Below are 14515 nucleotides of genomic sequence, written 5' to 3' on the forward strand. Positions count from 1 at the left end.
ACTGGGGCTGACTGATTGCCTAATGAATATCAACTGCACTGCCTGTGAATCTGTTTGCCTGGTGCAGGGAGATAGGAGGCAGGGTGCTGATATTTCTGTTGACCGCTAAAGCTTCTTACCACCACATAGTTGAATTCTGCAAGTCTATCTTCATGAAATATATATTTGAAAGTATGTTTTATCGAGAAGGTCCAATAAACACCCTCGAATTGCAGTAACGGCTTCATGTTTCCTCCCTTGGAGTCAGCGCGTTAGACAGATCCCTTTTAGCTTTTGATAGTCACACAACAATAAATAATAGTGATCTATTATTCCCAGTTAGCATCTGACTCATTGAAAAATAAGCCTAATAAAGTTGTTTTTTCTTAAAGTATTTTCAGAATGGTTGCAATGCATATTTTTAAATCTGGAATAAGTGTTTAAATAGTTTTTTTTTGTATCCTCTTCTTAACTTGAACACCCCAAAAATGTCAGCTGGCACAACCAGATATTTGTCAATTATAATAAATAATAACAATAGATTGATTTTCTTGGTACTCAAAGTCACTTTACAGAGAAGAAAATAAATCAAATAAATCAAACAGATCAAAGTCAGAGGTGGGGCGGAAGTAGAGGTTATGTGTCGTATGCTTTTTTGAACAGGAAGGTCTTGAGGTAGTTTTTTTTTTTTTTTTCGTTGGATTTCTCTGTTTATTATCTCATATGTACACAGACATATTGCACAGTTACAAATATTAAGAGCACACAATCTATTATACAAAGTTCTGGTTTTGATCAAGCAAAAAAAAAATGAACCCGACATTAACCTCATGTACTCTCTCGTGTGAAGGATACATGTTTGGTGTGTGGGTTTTTGTGCGTTCGTGTGGTTCAAGGGAGATTTACATTCTTTATATTTACACATAGAGATAAATACTTTACAAACTAAGAAAGCCAGACAATCAAACTCTTCCACTTTTGTATACTGCTGGTTGATAACAGGATGATAGTGCACGGTCCTACAGTGTTGTTAACAGCGTGTGTGGATTTTAGAGGGGGACAACAGGATACTTGATAGTATCATACTTCTTATTCTCCCTCCTAGCTTTACCAACTTAAACCTGAATCTGAGGCAAGCCTTCGGCGAAGTTGAATCACTTCCTCCTGCATACAAAGCAAAGTGAGACTTGAATTTCTAAAAATACTGTGCGTGTATATGAGTAGACAGCCAGCCGGCCTCTAGATAAAAATATGGTCATTTGATGTTTATATCAGAGGTTTCTGAACCTGTAATCAAAGTATTGTGAAGGTTCTGACTACACAGACTATATTTAAACCTTTGTCTAAGCTTTAATCTGAACCAGTGTGTGTGTAGGCTAGTGGTCCGGGGAAGAGCAGTTGCAGATACACAGGCACGTCCACATCTCAGAGATTTCCTCATGTCTGTCTTATTCAATCTCTCAGTCTTTCATGATGGGACTGGGTTTGGAGCAGGGCGAGTACAGGGGGAGGGTGGCGGAGGCTCCATGATGCTCAGATGTTGAAGCTTTCGCCGCAGCCACACGTGCCCTTGATGTTTGGATTGTTGAAGACGAATTCGCTTGACAGCTTCGACTCCACAAAGTCCATCTCAGTCCCGAGGAGGGTGAGCTGAGCCGTTTTCTCTATAAACACCCTGACACCGTCCTGCAGCACTTCCTCATCAGATTTGTCTTTGTCCTTGGTGTAGTCCAGAGTGTAAGTCAGTCCATTACAGCCACGTGCTCTCACTCCAACCTTCAAACCGATGTATTCCGGCTTGTTCTGCAACAACACTCTGATCTTGTTTACAGCTGATGGAGTCAGTGCCAACGCGGCTCTTGTGGGTAATCTCTTTCTTTTGCTGACCGCTCGGACGGTCCAGGTAGTCTTGAGGTGGTTTTTAAATGATTGAAGAGAGTCAGAGTTGAGGATGTGTGGAGGGAGAGAGTTCCAGAGAGTCGAGCAGCGATGGCAAAGGCTCTGTCCCCCAAGGTGCGATGCTCGGTCTTGGTGATGGGGCACAGGAGGTCTGCATCTGATGATCTGAGGCGGGGAGTGGCGTATGAGGGAGCGAGGTTATTGAGGGCTTGAGCAGGATTTTGAAGTGAATTCGGTGCTGTGGCAGTAGTCCGGTCTGGAGGTTATGAAGGCGTGTATGAGAGTTTCTGCAGCAGAGGAGAAGAGAGAGGATCTGAGGCGTGTAATGTTGCAGAGGTGGAAGAAGGAGGTTTTGGTGACGTCTGTGATGTGTGGTCTGAAGGAGAGAGTGGGGTCGAGGATGATGCTGAGGTTACAGACTACTGGGGAGGGTGTGACTGTGTGGTCGTCGATGCTCAGTGAAAGGTTCTGGGTGGAGAGGAGGAGGGATCTCAGGCCGATGAGAATGAGTTCAGATCTATTGTGTGAGTTTGAGGAAGTTGTTGCTTATCCAGTGAGTGAAACTTGTAGCAAGTATCCCTTAACGTGTCTACACTTCTTTTATTTGTAAGTGTATTTTTTATTTACCATATATTAGGATTATTGCATTCTATTGTCTATTCAGCATCTTTAGCCTCTGATTTTACATTTAAAGGCAGAAAAGTAATAATAAAATTACACATTCAGAACAAATATTAATCTCATTAGGATACGCAACCATTTGTTCAATTTGACTTTTATTTACTGCTGTAATATGGATGTTTTATATGGTCGCACCACCTGACAACATTAGTAATCACAGGACATTATGACATATGCTGCATTATTGCATTTTTAGTTGTGATACAGAAGAGAGTTTTAGTGAACAGTCTTATTAGAAATAAAGTAATACATTTTAAGTCATTAGTTGATTTAATCACTTTAGTTTTATTGAAACAGGAGCAGGGAATGGTGCAGTGGATTGATCCACAGACACTAGTGCAGTGTGATTGAACAACACTGAAGTCATGTTTAGGTCTGATGCATTGAAAAAGAAAAATCAGCTGAAAAATGATTTAGAAAAGTATAACTACTAAATGACATAACATGGAATGAAACACTCTATGATCTGAATGATTTAATATGTTGAAGTCTATTATAACTACTTCTTTTCAAAATAAAAGGCCTATGGATATGGTTGTGCCACCCTGACATTTGAGAACATGCAAATTATCTTTGACAGATTTTTTAAAATAATCTTTGGAGCCTTTAAAATATTTGTTTTAGAAAATTATGTCAATTTCAAAGCTTTTATCTATAAAACCATGCCATTTGAATGTGTTATTGTTAAAATATACACTTTTTTTATAGTGTTTTTTTTCAGTTCACTTGCTTGGACAGTTGCACCACCTGACCTTTTCAGAGTTTGAGACACCTAAAAATAAAATAAATCTCATTATTTCAATGCACTGAAATTGTATTTAAATTAAACAGGTTTGATAGAATCAATTGATTTATGATTTTAAAAAAAAACTCTTTATTTTTTAATTTTTTTTTTTTTTTTTTTTTACTTTATTGCATGGAAAACCATTTCACCTTTCCAGACCACTGTTCAAGTGCGTTGCATTTTTTCCTGTGTTTTTACGTACATTACTTGTGATTAGGGATGGGCAATGATTATCAAATATTCAAATATTTCATCATTTTAAAAGTAACATTTTTCAGCGTTTTTAACTGCCTGGTTGTAATACAATATTCCCGCCAGATGGTGGCTATAGAGCGTCTTAAAGCTGTTTGCTAACTGCATTAAATAACAGAAGAAGAAGAATGCTAACTGCATTAAATAGCAAAAGAAGAAGAAAACATTAGGGACAGTGGTGGCAATTTTCTCCGTTTCTGAATCTCACATCACTACACTATTATTGGAATAATCGTGGAATAGATGCCAATGATTATGGAACACTATTTTGTCTTTAAATGCCCATCCCTACCTTCAATCTTTGGTGTAGTGAATGAAGTTGTACATTCTACCAAGTCTGATTTCAGAGTAGACTTTATGGATTTTTTCCACATCATCCCTAACTGTGTAAATCATATTTTCATCATCTAATGCATGTTGTATTGTTTTTAACCATCATTTTATTTTAGGTGTCTCCATGTCCTTGTCACCTGCTTCAAGGCGGTCACACGTAGTTCATTAAAAAGATGCTTTTCAAGTTTACTTATTGTTTCTAATAAGTGATGCCTAAGACATTTTCAAACCTTAGATGTCCCTTTTAACTCAAAAACTAAAACTAACTAGAAAGGTTGCATTTCCTGAAAGCAAATGCGTTGAAATGCTGAAGCTGAAGGCTGAAAGCTGTGAAACACAGCTGAACATGTGGAAGAGTAGTAGAAGTAGTTGAATTAGTGGAAGTAGAAGAAGTGGAAGGATTGGAAAATGTAGAAGGAGAGGAAGTTGAAGAAGTTGAAGGAGTGGAAAACGAGAAGAAGTTGAAGGAGTGGAAAATGTAGAAGTGGAAAAAGGTAAAGGAGTGGAAAAATGTAGAAAAAGGAGAAAAAGTGAAAAAGGAGAAGACGTGAATAAAGTGGAAAAATCAAAAAGAAGTTGAAGTGTTAGAAGTGGAAGCACCTATAAACTGCTTGACAAACTAAGGAAATGTCTTACCTGTGTGTGTGTGTGTGTGTGTGTGTGTGTGTGTGTGTGTGTGTGTGTGTGTGTGTGTGTGTGTGTGTGTGTGCTTGTGTTTGTCACTCACTGATGAGGTCATCTGAATCACCTGTGTGTGTGTGGGTGGGTGTGTGTGTGTGCGCGTGTGTGTGAGTGAGAGAGAGAGTGTGTGTACATGTGTGTGTTTGTGTTCCTGTGTGTGTGTGTGTGTATGTGTGTGTGTGTGTGCGTGTGTGCGTGTTTCTGTTTGTCACTCACTGATGAGGTCATCTGAATCACCTGTGTGTGTGTGTGTGTGTGTGTGTCCATGTGTCTTTGTGTTTGTAACTCACTGATGAGGTCATTTGAATCACCTATGTGTGTATGTGTGTCTGTGTATGTGTGTGTGTGTTTGTGTGTGTGTGTGTGTTTGTGTTTTATTACTCACTGATGAGGTCATCTGAATCACCTGTGTGTGTGTGTGTGTGTGTGTGTGTGTGTGTGTGTGTGTGTGTGTGTCTGTGTGTGTGTGTGTGTGTGTGTGTTTGTGTGTGCATGCGTGCTTGTGTTTGTCACTCACTGATGAGGTCATCTGAATCACCTGTGTGTGTGTGTGTGTTTGTGTTTGTCACACACTGAGGAGGTCATCTGAATCACATGTGTGTGCGTGTGTCTTTGTGTCAGTCAGAACTGATGAGGTCATCTGAATCACCTGTGTCCAACTGTCATTAACTGTTTCCATTGTGATGGGACCAGCTGTGTAACTGCTGTGGGAAAGTTGATTAAGAATGGGATTCATGGACTAAATTAGGGTCTACATATGCCGACACTATGCGATAACCATAATAGCTATCAGAAAAAGGATTAAACCATGAGCATCAGAAGACCCTGATGAACACAGTGATGTGTTTTTCATGTCTGTACAGTCAGAAATGTAGTCAGGGCAGCGAGTTAAGAAAAGTGAAACGTGTGCTGCCCTCCAGAAATATTTAACATTACGGCAGATGGCCGAGCAGAGAGACTTTCTCTGACAGTTGGTGATCTGGTGGCTCAACGGTACAATCTTTTGCTTTGGTAACCTCTTTAACAGAAGCAGGAGAAGACAGGGAACGTTTTGATGTCTTATTTGTGTATGTGGAGTGAAATTTGTGGATATTCTGGCAATTTTTCCAGAGGCCATGTCCCATATTTTTCCCAGCCTGCCCACTCTAAGTTTTGAACCTCTCACTCTGCCCACCAGAGTTCCACCCCATACACACCAATGTTAAAGTGAGGGAAGAGCTGAAATTTGATGAATTTTTGAACAGTGAAATCTGTGAAACTGTGAAAGGTATCAAAGAAGTGAAACATGTGTAGATAGCTGAAAGTCTTGTAAACAGTTTAAAGTTTGAATGGAGTGTATAAGTGAAAGTAAGCTGAAGCTATGAGCTGTAGTAGTTGAAGAAGTTGAAGTGGATTTGAAGATTCCGCCCCATCTGTTTCAATGTTAAAATAAAGGTTGAATAAAGTTGAATAATTCAAAAAGTATAAGGGTTGAAGATGTGAAAAGATATAGCCTGCGAATGGTGAGGAAGCTGAATAGTTTAAAAGTTGAACGGTGAAAATCGGACAAAATTTGAAGGCTGTGAAAGCGGTCACGGAAGAAGAAAAATAACTAGAAAGGTTGCATTTCCTGAAAGCAAATGCGTTGAAATGCTGAAGCTGAAGGCTGAAAGCTGTGAAACACAGCTGAACATGTGGAAGAGTAGTAGAAGTAGTTGAATTAGTGGAAGTAGAAGAAGTGGAAGGATTTGAAAATGTAGAAGGAGAGGAAGTTGAAGAAGTGGAAGGATGGAAAAAGGAGAAGAAGTCGAAGGAGTGGAAAATGTAGAAGTGGAAAAAGGTGAAGGAGTGGTAAAATCTAGAAAAAGGAGAAGAAGTGAAAAAGGAGAAGAAGTGAAAAAGGAGAAGAAGTGAAAAAGGAGAAGTGAATAAAGAGGAAAAATTAAAAAGAAGTTGAAGTGTTAGAAGTAGTAGCAGCTATAAACTGCTTGACAAACTATGGAAATGTCTTACCTGTGTGTGTGTGTGTGTGTGTGTGTGTGTGTGTGTGTGTGTGTGTGTGTGTGTGTGTGTGTGTGTGTGTGTGTGTGTGTGTGTGTGTGTGTGTGTGTGTGCTTGTGTTTGTCACTCACTGATGAGGTCATCTGAATCACCTGTGTGTGTGTGTGTGAGAGAGAGAGTGTGTGTGTACATGTGTGTGTTTGTGTTCCTGTGTGTGTGTGTGTGTGTGTGTATGTGTGTGTGTGTGCGTGCGTGTTTCTGTTTGTCACTCACTGATGAGGTCATCTGAATCACCTGTGTGTGTATGCGTGTGTGTGTGTGTGTGTGCATGCGTGCTTGTGTTTGTCACTCACTGATGAGGTCATCTGAATCACCTGTGTGTGTTTGTGTGTGTGTGTGTGTTTGGCTGTTTCCGAAATCGCCTACTATACTAGCAGTACGTACTGATATGTCCAAAATTCAGTATGTAGTAAGTAGTATGTGAATAAGAGCAAAATCTGCAGTAAGCCAAAACTCCCCGGATGTCTACTGATTCGGGAAAATATCTCAGCATGCATCAGACCAGTCTGCCTCGCGTACTGTTTCCCATAATGCACAGCGCTCGTTCTGCTTTTTCTTTTTCCTTATTTTTTGACGGGGGGAAATTCGTTTTTGGGTGCTGTGAAAGTTATCAAATTACATATAAACCACTTCTTAACTTTTTAAATCAGAAATGGATGCTAAATAAGCTTTTTATTTATCAGTTCGCCGTTGTTTACTTCCGCTTTCCGAAACCGGAAATCCAGCGACGTCTGGCTCAGCATGCTGCATGACAGATCGAACAGAACAGTCATACTACATACTAAATTCAAACGCAGTATGTAGTAGGCAATACCTACTGCCTACTACATTAGTAAGTAGTATGTAGCAGGCCGTTTCGGAAACAGCCTTTGTGTCAGTCAGAACTGATGAGGTCATCTGAATCACCTGTGTCCAACTGTCATTAACTGTTTCCATTGTGATGGGACCAGCTGTGTAACTGCTGTGTGACAGTTGATTAAGAATGGGATTCATGGACTAAATTCGGGTCTACAAATACCAACACTATGCGATAACCGTAATAGCTATCAGAAAAAGGATCAAACCATGAGCATCAGAAGACTCTGATGAACACAGTGATGTGTTTTTCATGTCTGTACAGTCAGAAATGTAGTCAGGGCAGCGAGTTAAGAAAAGTGAAACTTGTGCTGCCCTCCAGAAATATTTAACATTACGGCAGATGGCCGAGCTGAGAGTCTTTCTCTGACAGTTGGTGACCTGCTGGCTCAACGGTACAATCTTTTGCTTTGGTAACCTCTTTGACAGAAGCAGGAGAAGACAGGGAACGTTTTGATGTCTTATTTGTGTATGTGGAGTGAGATTTGTGGATTTTCTGGCAATTTTTCCAGAGGCCATGTCCCATTTTTTTCCCAGCCTGCCCACTCTAAGTTTTGAACCTCTCACTCTGCTCACCAGAGTTCCACCCCATACACACCAATGTTAAAGTGAGGAAAGAGCTGAAATTTGATGAATTTTTGAACAGTGAAATCTGTGAAACTGTGAAAGGTATCAAAAAGTGAAACAAGTGTAGATAGCTGAAAGTCTTGTGAACAGTTTAAAGTTTGAATGGAGTCTATAAGTGAAAGTATGCTGAAGCTATGAGCTGTAGTAGTTGAAGAAGTTGAAGTGGATTTGAAGATTCCGCCCCATCTGTTTCAATGTTAAAATAAAGGTTGAATAAAGTTGAATAATTCAAAAAGTATAAGGGTTGAAGATGTGAAAAGATATAGCCTGCGAATGGTGAGGAAGCTGAATAGTTTAAAAGTTGAACGGTTAAAATCGGTCAAAATTTGAAGGCTGTGAAAGCGGTCACGGAAGCTGAATAATAATAAGTTTAAAGTAGAAGAACAATATGTTGAAATGCTCAGCATTTCAACATAATAAGTTTAAAGTAGAAGAACAATATGTTGAAATGCTCAGCATTTCAACATAATTATTTCAAAAGAAAATACTGGATTCGGACCATAGACTGTATAAATAATGGACGTATTATCTGTGACATCACCCATCTGTTCCTGATGGCTGTTTTGAGGCCAATCGTCGGTGGGAGTCATATTGCAAATGTTGAACTCAACCTAACTTAGTGTGACTTAAAGAGGCGGGCTTTGAGCCGCTGTGTTTCCGCCTGTCAGTCACGTCAGTCATGTCCTTATTTGGTCAAAATCTTGTAATCTTAATATCTTCTGAACCGTCACGTTAGAAAACAAATTCACCCCCTATACAGTGTGTGCTGAGAGAAGTTAGCGACGTAAACCCAAGCCGTTTTTTGAACCAGACTGTAAACATGTTTATTTCTGCTGTAAAGATCGTCCTCTTTGAATGGGTGTGTATGTGGTTTCTGGTGTTTCTGCAGCCAGCCTCCAGTGGATTCTCGATGAATTGCAGTTTATAACATTTCCACTTGGGCTTCATATTTTGAGACCAGAGGTTGCTGCTTGATTTGGACACAAAAATATGCACGCCATGTCAAAGACCCAAATACCTCGGGCCATCTCAAGATGATAATGAGCACTCTCAACTCGGGGCCGTTTGGTCCTAAGGGGCCAAAAAACCCTCTTTTTAAAAAAATGCTCCGGCATGATAATGTAAATGGTTGATAAATGGTCACTTTAAGCATTATAAGGTCAATGTCACGGCTTCATTTGTATCTAAGAAACTGCCCAACTTTGTCAGCTTCAGTTTGAGCTCTTGAAGACCTCTGTATCTTAATATTTCACTTCCTGAGGCCATAAATACTTCACCATCCCCAACTCAATACTCACAGTATTCCAGATGGAGGCTGTTACTTTAATCAAACAGTACCTTCATATATTCTGCTTCTACTGCTATCTGAGGTAGAGAACATAACAAGTGGTTAATACAGGAGGACTAAAAATGCTTTAAACTAGATTAAGATATGTTTTCACATTTTAAACGGACAAATTAGTGCACAAAAGCAGTGTTCAGTCACAATCCAGGCTGTAACCTAAGGAGTCGACAGTACAGTTAATGTACAGGACAGCAGACTGTTTGTCAGGGCTACAGGTGTCAGGGTTACAGGTAATTATAAACTCTGGTTTGTGCATTCCCTTTATGAGGAGGGATACGGGCATGGGAGAGGGGTCTGAGGACACAAATGTCTGATCCAGGCACAAACAGGGCTGGAGGAAGAGGAGGGAGAGGAGGAGGGGGAACAGATCTGATGAGAGGGTGGCCAACATAGTGTGTAGTGTGTTATATGTGTGTATGTGTATTTGTGTAAATGCAGTGCTATGCATTCTGTTGTAGGTTTTAGTGTAACTGACCATCTGTTTGCTTCCAGGACGCCGCCCCTAAGAGCCAGAGGGCTTCAGGCTTCAGCTCAGAACCAAAAGGACTTCCCAGAATCCCTTGTGTACGAGAATAAGATGAGACTTCCTAAACGATGGGTTGCACACAGGTAATTATCTCATGACGACACCAAGACTCTGTCTGATATCTTGAGCGTAGGTTGTCACATTAGACTTGTTCCTTACTGTTCTTCAATCAATCTTTATTTATAAAGCGCCAAATCACAACAAACATTATCCTCAGACTCTTTCCAAACAGAGCAGGTCTAGACCGTACTCTATGTTCTATTATTAACAAAGACCCAACATCAAGACAGGATAAGATCCAGTCCCATCTTACAGACAGGACTCAGTCTGATCTCATCTTAATCCACCATGAGCAGAGCACTTTGCAGCATTTAGCAAGTTACAGTGGCAATGACAAACTTCCTTTAATAGACAGAAACCTCCAGCAGGACCAGACTCATGTTAGACACACATCCGCTGAGACCGTGTTGGAGAGAGGGATAGAGGGAGATGAAGAGAGGGAGAGAGGGAGAGAGGGAGAGGGAGAGAGGGAGAGAGAAGGAGAGAGAGAAGGAGGGGGGGAGGGAGAGAGAGAGAGGAGGAGAGAGGGAGAGAGGAGAGAGAGAGGGGAGAGAGAGAGGGAGAGAGAGAGGAGAGAGAGAGAGAGAGAGAGAGAGAGAGAGAGGAGAGAGAGAGAGAGAGAGAGAGAGAGAGAGAGAGAGAGAGAGAGAGAGAGAGAGAGAGAGAGAGAGAGAGAGAGATGATAGTGGTGAGACGGACAGCAGTAGTTGTAGCAGCTGGAGTCTGGCAGGTCCACAGCAGCAGAGATCCAGAGGAACCTACGAGACAAGGGAGCTCAGGGACTCCAGAAAGGTCTATGGTTAGTAACTTTAATAGGACAGGTAGAGTTAAAGTAAGTAATGAGGGGGTTGGGGGTGAGACAGGATCCCTGTGTGTCAGTGCACCAGTTCCCCCAGCAGTCTAAGCCTATAGCAGCATAACTAAGAGCTGGTCCAAGCCTGATCCAGCTCTAACTATAAGCTTTATCAAAAAGGAAAGTTTGAAGCCTACTCTTAAAAGTAGAGAGGGTGTCTGCCTCCTGGACCCTGACTGGTAGATGATTCCAAAGGAGAAGGGCCTGATAACTGAAGGTTCTACCTCCCATACTACTTTTAGAGACTTTAGGTATGACCAGCAGAGTTGCACAGCTGCTTTTTTGTAATAATAATGTATTGGCTTTGAGAGTATTTACTGCTAAAAGTTGTCATTCCTTCATGGGCAGTCACAACATAAAACTCTAGAGTACAGGACAGAAGAAAACAAAGTGTTAACCCCTTTGGAAAGCACTGCGTCTTCTTGGCTCTGTGTTTCTGAGCGTGCCATGAAGAGGTATGTCTGTCGCTCAGTATCAGATCAGCTGCTCAGGCAGGAAGTCAACAGAGGATACATCAAACACAAGAAAATGAACCATGATGGAAATGATGATATGTTGGAGAGAGGAAGACATACTTTTGAACTAGAGTGAAGTGTTTAGATGGACTCACAGAGAGGGGGAAACACTTCTGTTGCCTCCGACCAGATCCAGTGGAAGTTAACTCATTGACTAGAATAGAAACCAGTTCCAATGCCGTGACGGATCAGAGATGGACCTGAAACGGATCTGGTTGAATTTGGCCGTTACTTGTCATCGCTGAAGACTGACTCAGTGCAGCTGTCCAAAGAACATGTTGAAGTCGTCATGTTGACAGTGTTTCTCTTTGTTTAAACATCTGTAAAAAAACAACAACATCATGCACAGCCTTTGAAATCTAAAGAGGAGTAATGTTTGATTCTAGTCTGAGCTAGGCGTGGTGCTCTGACCCTGACAGCTGATCAAACAGTGCACCATAGTGTCCTCTTTTGACATGTGTTGCTGACTCCCCTGAGCCACCAGATCGACTGAAACGCCCGCACATGAAGGTTCCAACTCTTCTACATTTCATGCTCCTCTCTTCTGTTCTTTCACGTGACTGATTTTTATCATCCATGTGACGTCTCTTTCCACAGAGGTTAATGTTAGTAGGAGTATGGGTGAGATGTAGATGAGGCCCCTTCTGATGTTTGTCTCACTCAGAACCTTTAACTTCCTCTCCTCTCGTCTTTACGAGCTCCATTTGCTTTTGTGTTGCATGTTCCCACATGTTGTTTTACTCGTTCCATTCATATGATTGCGTCTGCCTGATGAGTGCCCTGAGAACTTGGTATCTGGATAACTAGTATGGCAGGCTCATCTGTGTGTAAATGTAGGTGTGTTCAGGGCCCTAACTACCATGGAGGACACCGAGGTCATGTCCTCTGTATTTTTATCAAGTGACAAAAAGAAGGTGATATAACCATAGACTGTAAATAAAAATGGACAGCGTTGCTCCGCCTCTTCCCGTTGTACGGTTCTGAAGCCCAAAAATCCCATTCCTGGGCGCCGCCATTGAGTCTGTGAAGCCCATAGACTGTATAAAATATGGACGTAGTATCCGTGACGTCACCCATCTGTTCCTGAACGCTGTTTTGAAGCCAATCGACGGCAGCAGCCATATTGGTAATGCGGAACTCAACTGGGCAGAGTGTGACGTAGTGTGAGTCTCTTAGCCAATGGCTGTGTGTTCCCGACCGGGAGTCACGTCAGTCATGTCCTTATTTGGGCAAAACTCATAATCTTAATATCTTCTTAACCGTCATGTTAGAAAAACATTCACCCGCCGTACAGTGTGTGCCATTAGAGAGATTAGCGTTGTAGGGCCAAGACGTTTTTTGAACCAGGCTGTAAACATGTTTATTAATGCTGCAAAGATCGTCTTTTTCCCATTCATATCTATGTGGTTTCCGGTGTTTCTGCAGCCAGCCTCAAGCGGATTTTCGATGTATTGCAGTTTATATCACTTCCGCATTGGCTTCATCGTTTGAGACCGGAGTTTGCCGCTTGGTGAAGCCACTGTAACGAGCTCCGCCCTACAGCGTAGCGTCACAAGACTCTGTGTGCCCTTTGAAGTTTCCCTCTACGGCGGCTGTGAATCAAAGGAAACCCGGAAGTAAAACCCCGTTTTTTAAACTCTGATAACTAACGAAAAAGAAACTTTTCAGAAGAAAGAGGACTTGAACACAAAACAGTCAAATACTAAAGACATATCACCACAGCGGGGTGGAAGGACAGGTCCATGTCGTCTTTTCTTAGCTTGCACCTCAGTACCAGCACGTCGTCCTTGCCTCCTTCTCCTCAGCTCGCAGGGAACATCGGGCCTAGCATCGTTTAGCATTGACATGCTACGGGATGCTAACAGCTGATCTCGTATGTAAACAATGCGACCATGGTTACACAGGATCTCTGGACATATACAGGAACAAAAATAGTAAAAACACCACTGCAAACGTAGCCAGTTTGGTGTCCATGGCCAACAAATGAGTCATTAAAAGTCCTGACAGGCTCCAAATACAAAGAGAACTAAACAGATATGAAAAAAGAACAACGAAGAGAGAGCTGCAGCAACAAGCAGCAACTTGAGCGGCGCTAAGCAATGGGAAAAAAAAAATATATATATATATAATGGTAGGGGAAACACTGGTTTCAATAAAGTCAGACGAGCTCTCTTTTGTGCGTCAGTCTTAAATAAAATCTGGAGCTTGATCCCCAGATGTTGAAGGGATTTGAATGCTGAGTTTGGGGTTTGAGTGTTTGGTTGAATGTTTGCACCTTTATTTTTCAGGTTGCAAATGAAGCTGCTACAGTACCAGTTTTAGACTTAGTCTGAAATAAAGTCAAATAAACAAATCAGTCTTTCAACTAAACGTCTCTCTGCCTTGTTTTAGAGCAATAAAATGCTGTTACTCTTTAACAGCTGCTCAATAAAAACACAGAGGTAGGCTGTGTGTTCATGATCCTGGATTATATGGTTTCAGCAATGATGACCAACGTCGTGTTTGAAGAGTAAGGCAGAGCATCAGTCGATCTAGAGACCATGATAAGATTTGGATCCGTCATAATCAGGGGTGTAGCTTGCTCAGCAGGAAGTGAAGCTTCCACCAAAGCGTCTGCCCCCTGGTGGCTGGCTGCAGTATAGGTCAAAAACTCTCTCTCCCCCATTCATTTGAATGGGGCTGCAGTCAAACTTTAAAAAATAAATACACGTGGTACAAATGTTTCTCACATCCGTATGCTGTGGTTATATGTAATTATTATTTGACTGTTTTGTGTTCAAGGCCTCTTTTTTTCTGCAAAGTTTCTTTTTCGTTAGTTATTAGAGTTTAAAAAACAGGGTTTTACTTCCAGGTTCACTTTGATTGACAGCTGCCGTAGAGAGAAACTTCATAGGATCTTGTGACACTACGCTGAAGGGTGGAGCTCGTTACCGTGCCAACACATAAATTACCGTGGCAACCACAGAAATTGGCTCTGGTTGCACAATGGATGCGCATTGGAACAGGGTTTTTTGGCTTCAAAACCGTACAACGGGAAAAGGCGGAGCAACGCTGTCCATTTTATTTGCAGTCTATGGTCATAAGT

The 14515-nt window shown here is 41.4% G+C and overlaps 1 protein-coding gene across 2 annotated transcripts in view; it reads left to right on the forward strand.

Annotated features, from left to right (window-relative positions):
* Positions 1 to 14515, forward strand: part of st3gal5 (ST3 beta-galactoside alpha-2,3-sialyltransferase 5) — a 30122-nt gene that overhangs the window by 990 nt on the left and 14617 nt on the right. For both annotated transcript variants that reach the window (XM_034690220.1, XM_034690218.1), the window contains exon 2: positions 9969 to 10085. In XM_034690220.1, coding sequence (XP_034546111.1) covers positions 10054 to 10085 — 32 coding nt within the window. In that variant the 5' untranslated portion in view covers positions 9969 to 10053. The remainder of the gene's footprint in view (positions 1 to 9968; positions 10086 to 14515) is intronic.

This window comes from Notolabrus celidotus, chromosome 8, assembly GCF_009762535.1.
Source record: "Notolabrus celidotus isolate fNotCel1 chromosome 8, fNotCel1.pri, whole genome shotgun sequence".
NCBI classification, from domain to species: Eukaryota; Metazoa; Chordata; class Actinopteri; order Labriformes; family Labridae; genus Notolabrus; species Notolabrus celidotus.